This window comes from Micrasema longulum, unplaced genomic scaffold (genome assembly GCF_059751315.1).
Source record: "Micrasema longulum isolate JH-2025_06_02 unplaced genomic scaffold, ASM5975131v1 h1tg002705l, whole genome shotgun sequence".
NCBI lineage: Eukaryota > Metazoa > Arthropoda > Insecta > Trichoptera > Brachycentridae > Micrasema > Micrasema longulum.
The window spans coordinates 203531-211421 of NW_028279837.1; the positions used below are offsets into that span (position 1 = coordinate 203531).

Sequence of the window (7891 nt, forward strand, 5' to 3'; positions counted from 1 at the left end):
AATATTGTATTTGTTGCACAAAAATCTATAATTAAAATAATACTCAAGAGTCCCGATACAGACATCTACTGAAGAAATATTCCACAAATTACAACTTATGACACCAAAACAATTATACGCTAAAACAATACTCACTTACAGTTTCAAAAACTACTCTTACTCAAATGAAAGACTTAACCCCTACAATACATCACATACAAATAATATAATCACTAGATCCTCAACACAAAGACAACTTAAACAAATACATACTAATACCACTTTTGAACAAAGGGATTTTGAGTATTATTCAATTAAAATCTATAACTTACTTTCACTATCTATTTAAACAATTAGTAACGAGAAAACGTTAAAAAAGGCTATAAAAAAATGGATAGTGGAGCTAGATTGTCTCATTCACCCAAACCAATATTGAATCAACTGCTCCACAAGCGTATAGCTTATATTAGGATTTTGTTATTTTCATTGTGCGTTTTGTAATATAGATAAAATACTCGTATATACTCGTACTCGCATATACCTAGTTTTTAAAAAAGTCAAAATATTTTGTTAATTATCTTTGTTTATTAAGTTAGACTTTTTTGTTTATTCTCAATTGTAAAAACATTTCAAAAAAGTATATTGTTAAGTGTTCTCGGCACGGGTAACCCCAGTGACGTCACATCATTTTTATTATTGTTTATAGTTTGTAAGAGTAAAATATGAATAAATAAAAACATAAAATAAATACTTAAGCATTATCAAATCACGCTGCAATATTTCAAAGTCCCTCGACTGGCTCTTGAAGCGTAAAACTGATCATCTAAAAAAATAATGGAAAAGTCGTTTTTCTGGCCACTCTATAACAGTTTTTTTTCCACTGGAACAGGACAGCAGGTTTATTCTGTTACAATTTTGTTTCGTAAGTTAGTTCATCGTCAAATATCTATCTAACTCTAACGCAATCAAAATCGTATATCGCCTTATTTCGATCACATACGATACGAATGAACTTGCGAATCGAATTAGTTCCAGAATAAGGCCAAAGGAAGCTCAATAACAGTAACGAATCACACCACAGAACAACCGGGCTTTAGAAAAATTACTTTGATTTTTTTTGTTCAAACCGAGAACCGAACCCGGAATCTTCAGTGCGTGAGATATCATGTCGTTTTTCCTTACACATTCTTACGTAGATACTAAATTTTCAAACAAGGAATAAAAAGGGAGAAATAAAAATAGTATTTAGAAAAAATATTTTTTACTAGTCGAATAAATGACCCTTATAAAACTAAGAACATTTAATACCAAAAGCAATTATATTTCAATGTATTGTATATCATAATTACGGACTAATTTATATATTGTATCTAATAGGAAAAATCTTTCAATAGTACGTCTAAATGTACTGGTCAATTTTACAAGTTTTGGAACATTAATTTACAAAAAGGCACATTCAAAATTAAGGCACTTTTATGATAATACTTTAACATAATATAATGCAGATTTAATGCACGAATTCAGTTATGTTTAAAACCTAAATTTATTTACAATTTCACAACTTATAAAATATTTACAATTTAATGACTAGATAACAAAACGTCTCAACCAGCAAAGAATTAAAATTATTTTAAACATGAAAAATTTTTAGTTTTTAAGGCACACATTTTCTTTTTGTAATAATTTGAAATTATATTTTAAGGATAATGTTCAAGGCACTTGATTTCATTTTTTTTTTTCATTAAATCGCATAAAGAGGCTTTCTCGAACGAATTATAAATTGATTTTCCCGCCATGTAAATTACTCCTGATTCGGTCGTAATTACTTATAAATTTCAGCCGCCAGATGTCAGGATGATGGATAGCTGCCATTGGACGGCGGATTGATTGATGACGTCACAGTGCCACTGTCGCGGGGAGCTCGTTTTTAATAACTTGAAATTTGTATTTTATTCTTATTTTTTCCTTCATTGCGTAGTAGAGACGGGTAGTACTGGCTGATGGTTACTTTGATCTGTGAACAAAAAAAAACATTTATTAGTTCTATGTTTTATGAGAATAAACCTTCATTAGGGTATGCTTATAAAGCGTAGAATCTAGAAGTAAAAAATGCTTTCTTAGGGTACGCCGAAACGCATTTCTTAGGTCTGCCAACCTCGCCTTAATTCAAGTTTCAAACCATTCACACCGTTATTATAAAAACCAGATTTAGTAAACACCACCTATGCGATGGTTACTGGCCACTTAATTAATGCCCTTAGCGTCATCGAGAATAAATAATAAAATCACGAGGAATGTTCTCAACAATACCATTGAAAACAAAAAAGGTGACATTTATTCTAAATACAAGGTTTTAAAATTAATCAAAAACATGTTAATCATTGAATATGTAAAAGGTAATAAAAAAATAAACAATGTAAATGATTTAATTGTTTATTTTTTGAATATTTTGTTAGGTACGTTCCCCGAATTTCGTTTATTTGCCGCAGGCGCACGTGTGGGTAAACTCACACAATGTCAGCTCCCTCTAATGCAAGCTTTTGTAGGAAGCTTATTATGTTAGTGTGCGCGGGTTGTTGGGATAGGACAGGTATGCGTGTATTGAAAGTAGAGCAAAACTAGCTAGAATTCAATGGTGCTTTATACTCTTCGCCCTAGGGTAGTTTTTTTCAGATTTACCTGAACGGAAAAAAGCTGACTGACTTTTTGTATAATGACTGAGCTTATTTTTTTAGATGTTTACGGAAAAAATGTAATGCACTTTTTTGGTAATGCATTGTCAAAAACAGAAAGCATAAAAAGTGAGGAAAAAAATAGGTAGCTTTTTTCAATTACAAATTAAACACGCGTCGTTTATTATTTTTACAATTTGATTAAAAATGGTATAAAATATTTTAAAATAAAAAACAACCCGTTTGAAATGAACACAACACGTAAAATATCACAACCTAATTGTTTTTATAAGTTTTTATGAAACACGAAAAGTCAAGAATCAAGATTAATTAATATCACCAGATCATTACTGTACTATGAATATTGGTTTGCTTCCCGCTGAGAATGGAATGAATTAAAAAAAGTAATAAATTAAACGGTATTTCGCTAAATTCACAGTAAAAAAATAGATTTTTAAAATTGGGCAAAAAATTATAAACAAACAACATCCATCAGCCAAGCATAGACGGCCTGTCTGGCATAGAACCCGGGTCTTTTGTGTGCAACCACTGGGTTCCCATTCATCAGAAATCATACTTGGGTGCAACTCTATTGAAAGAGATAAAGCATTTTGATGCGGCTAAAAACTACATCAGACAGCAAAATGTACAATACCGATTTTTTAGAAAACGCAGGACACATTACGCACACCCGAGATTTTAATCAGTTTTTTATGCATCTAAAATCTCTGGAACACACGTGTTATTATTTTTATTTTTCACGGGCTACTTGGAACATTTTTTGCTTCTTTTAATGTTTTACCGTAGGTTAAACCGTATAGGTTACGCTATTTGAAGAGGGGATTTTATCATAGTTTATTTTCGATTCTAAACTGAATGAAATTCTACGATTTGATAAGGTCTGATATAAAATCTCACACAGGTATCTGATTGTTCGTTGACTTAGCACAGTTGGCGTGAGTTACAGATAGCTCAAGTTTGTTCAGATAGATAAGCGGTAAGAGGAAATGGTGATTGAAGTAAACATAAATTGCTTCCTAAAAATGATATTATGAAGTAACACGATTTTAGTCAAACTGTATTTCAATAGTTAAAAAAAATTAAAGGCAAAATAAATAAAAATATTAATCGTAAAGTTCTTACCTTATTCGAATGTTATTGCTGCTGCCATAACATTATGTCATCTAATAATTCTTCTTCATCTTCAGGACTCAGTGGTCGGTAGTTTTCGTAGGTTGTTTGGTACGCTATCGTCTGTCCATAACTGGAGTGGAAGGCCGGTGAGTGTTCGGATGCGAAAGAAGGCGTCGGTGAAGTAGAAGCTTCCGAACAAGGAGGCGTGTGGTTGATCAGAACATGACTCAAGTGGTGCGAAGAGTCGGGGCTGTCAGGGTAATATGATTGGTTGTCATAATGAATATCTGAGCTCGCTGTTGTTGAACCAGTTTCCGAGTCGTGGTCATCTAAAAGCTGTTGTAAACTCCTGATGTATTCAACGGCAAGTCGAAGGGTGTCAACTTTGCTGAGTTTCTTAGACGCACCTCGACCTCCCCCGGTGATAGCAGCGGCCACTGAAGAAGGAATATGCTGCCGAAGAGTAGCGAATCCATTATTAACTTGTTTCACTCTGTTCCGTTCTCTCGCGTTTCTTCTCGCGACGGATGCCGGTTGCGGTCCGGGTCCAGAGTAAGGAAGATGATTGAAGGAAATTTTTTTCTTGCAGCTCAGGGGCTCTGGGGGGGAAACTAATACGGAAGCTCTGTCAGGAGCTGGCGCGATTCTTCGCATCAAAGCCGGTGTTTGAACTAAATGAATATTCCCGACCATTTTTCCCTGACCTAGGGTTAACGTTTGCACGGCTGCCATGGGCATTTCGAAATTAAAGTCACAATCACAAAAAAAATATAGTGTTTAAAGCACAGTTTTGATAACTTAAGTGGCGAATTGTCGCGATCTCGAGAAGGAAAGCTGCGAGTGGGAGCTTTCGGAGGACACGTGCGCGCGGCTCGGAGGTTTCAACCGAAGTGGGTATCTTGGACCGCTGTTGTTGTGCTAAGTAGTGGAGCGCGTGCCGAGCCGTGTGTCTACCCCCTCCCTGCTTCCAAACTTACTAACTTTATACTCGCTATACTTGTTGCCCGCGGCTAGTGTTTGGGGTGGCAATTATGAAGCAGGTCGCCGTATTATTTTCATAACGCGTGGTCATTTGGCGACACTGTTGATTTTGGCCGCGCGACACTACCAAAGGTATGCGCCGGGTGTCTGCGGACTTTTTATAAATTTTAACCGCGAAGAAAGTGGGGTTTATTATTTACAATATTACCATTGACTTTTTTTGAAATCGGGCTTATGAAATTGTATAATTATGTTCAAACATGCTCTCTAAAAATAGCGAAAAAACGGATATTCTATTGATTGTTAATATGTTTTATAACTGTTACATTTTATAATATCCAATATTTTAGAATTTTCTGTAAAAATCTACCTACAGAGTGATTATAGCATATTAACAGATGAATAATATTTATATAATTATTTTAATACCTAAATTGTGAGTGGTATTTAAAAATGAAATGCTCAATGCAAGGATAAAAACACCTAAAATATTTTTAAAAAAAATGAATTTTATGTTAACAAATTAGTAGGTAAGCGGTATTTTTTTTAATATTAGTTTCTGAATAAATTGTTTAATTTGCAGTAGGAACTTATCTATAATTACAACTGGACTCAAAACCGTACATGCGCTTCGTAGCTGCAAGACGTGTTGGGATATTTATCGGACTTAAAAAATTTTCTTTATAAATTATCCAACTGTTTTAAGATAAGCGTATTTTACTAAACTTCTATAATACTGATTGGTTTATCACTAATTCGGGTCTTTAAAAATATCCAAGAAGATACCTTTACAATTAATGTGTATAGGTATCTACTCAGCTGAATTTTTCCGGATTTAAGTTCTACTAACTCATTTTCAGGACAAATAATACGGGGCTTAAAAAAATATTTTATTATAATTTGAAAAACAAAAAAACATAGAAAAATGTTGTTTTTTTTATTTAAGACTAGTGGTAGGTAAATACCTAATGATAAAGATAAATAAATAAAAAACTTCATCGAATACTGTTTAAAAGTAATTCAACTCTCTAAATATTGTTCAACGTAATATAAATATACATATTTGGATAATTTATATGGCGCCATTTTTGTGAAATCACCTCAAGGGCGCTGTACAGTAAATAAATATCCCAGCACGTTTTGCAGCTACAGAGCGCATGGACGGTTGGAATTCTAGCCCCATTGACTAAATTTAGATATTTGATAGTTGATAAAATAAAATATATTATAAGATAAAGAAGATACTTTTGCATATAGCAATAGAAAGTATGTAACCTGACAAAATTTATGTTTTAATTTAAGGAAAAATTGAACGTAGTTGTGCAGAAAGCAGCCAGTCTAGAGCTTTGAAAAAATAGAGCATTGATGTTATCGGGTTCAGAAAGGTCAATTCTATGTTTTGCTAAAAACAGCCAGGCCACTTTTATACAAAGAACTCTGGAAATGAGAAAATGGAAATCAAGTTGTGGTAGAGTGGGATTTGAACCTCGGACCTCTGGCCCGTGAGTTCGCACACTAGCCACAGGACCACAACCCGATCTTAATCACCTTATGAAAGTGTCATAATTTCAAAATATCACGAAAACAAATGTCACCTCATACATTCAGAGGTTATATGAGATATTAGATCTGGATTTTTTCTACAAAATGCATATATGTATTTGGTTGTGTGGTCAGCCAGGCTTAAACTACTGGAATTTCTTTAAAACACAATAAATTATTTCTCAATTTATTATAAAAAAAGTTACTTTTTACTATTTAGTACCATAGATAAATCAATACATAATGACACAACAAACATAAGCATTTTACTACGGCTAGCAGTTTTCTGCAAAATGCACCATGCAAGTTGTGTAATCAGTCAGACCTTAAACATTATTAAAACTGGTCAAATACATAATCAAATATTTTTCTATCGTAAAAGAAAGAATGCCGTAAAAAAAAGAATTTGTTATTTCTCAAAGTAAAAAACATTGTAACTGTCGTGTAGAGATTATTCATTGTTTTCACTAAAGGTCTATTATCACTTGTGCTAGACTTTATGAGGAATGAAGTAATAAGAGAACGGAGGCAACTACTATCTACTATCTACTAACAACTACTATCGTCGAAGCGGAGGCGATACGGTTAGCTAGGTCATGTACTGCGGATGCCTCCTGAGAGCCTTAACCACGCTTGCCTTCTTTACAAGATATCGGGTTCTCGGCATACTGGACGTCCACAGCTGACTGGTTCGTCGGCAGTTTATGCCAGAACTTCGGGACGAGAACCTGACTTGTGAGGACGCCAAGGAGTTGGCAGCCGATTGAGATGCATAAAGCTCTTGGTGGATACCATCTCCAACTAGGGAGCAGACATGGAATGCTGATGATGATGCTATTATCTCAGTTTCTCTTTTCTATAGCTGGCTTTTTTCTGCATCGCTGCGTTCAATTGAATAAAAAAATAAACTTTTTAATAATCGTTTCCTGCAATCAAGAAGAAAAAATGACATACAATTGATACAGTTTGAATTAAAATTTTTTTTTTTTCAATTTTTTATTCGATATAGGTGGAAGTGCGGGGTACATAACAATACAAACGTACCGAAATACTTATAATGCACCTAAAATACGTAATATTGAAAAAAATATTATGTGCAAAATAAACCATAAATCATTGTAAAAATACGCACATAAGTAGGAATCCAAAGATAAAAAACATGTTTTTTTAAACGATTTTTTGCTGTCCAAAAAAATGTCAACAATCAAAATTCTCATGGCAAAAAATTTCTTTTCAAATTGCCGAGATTCGAAGGTAAAGGGACCCCTTAATTTTTTGTTACATCAGGCAAAATAAGAGTTTGAATTTTGAATTTTACCTGGATCCTTATAATAAAATACCGTAGTCCGGTAGCTAGCGCCGCCCGGCGGCAGAAGATAGAACTGTAGGTTATGCATGTGTTGGTAATCTGGGCATTGTATTCAGCCCTTGGACTGTGTAGGTTTACACGTGTGCAGGGTGTACTAGTGGTGGCATAATTAGCATTAGCGTCGTGAAATCGTGATCAATTAATTTTAACAATAGCATCTGGTAAAAAAAAGAAATTCAATGAATTTAAAACACTGATAATAATAATATACATT

The 7891-nt window shown here is 33.7% G+C and overlaps 1 protein-coding gene across 1 annotated transcript; it reads right to left on the reverse strand.

The window, feature by feature from the left end:
* Positions 1-1327: 1327 nt before the first annotated feature.
* LOC148271713 (achaete-scute complex protein T3-like) lies at positions 1328-4681 on the reverse strand. Its single transcript, XM_088241027.1, has 2 exons — positions 3795-4681; positions 1328-1993 (listed from the first exon to the last, which is right to left on the reverse strand). Exon 1 carries the CDS (start codon positions 4521-4523, stop codon positions 3807-3809), a length of 717 nt encoding a protein of 238 aa, XP_088097153.1. The 5' UTR covers positions 4524-4681; the 3' UTR covers positions 1328-1993; positions 3795-3806.
* Positions 4682-7891: the final 3210 nt, after the last annotated feature.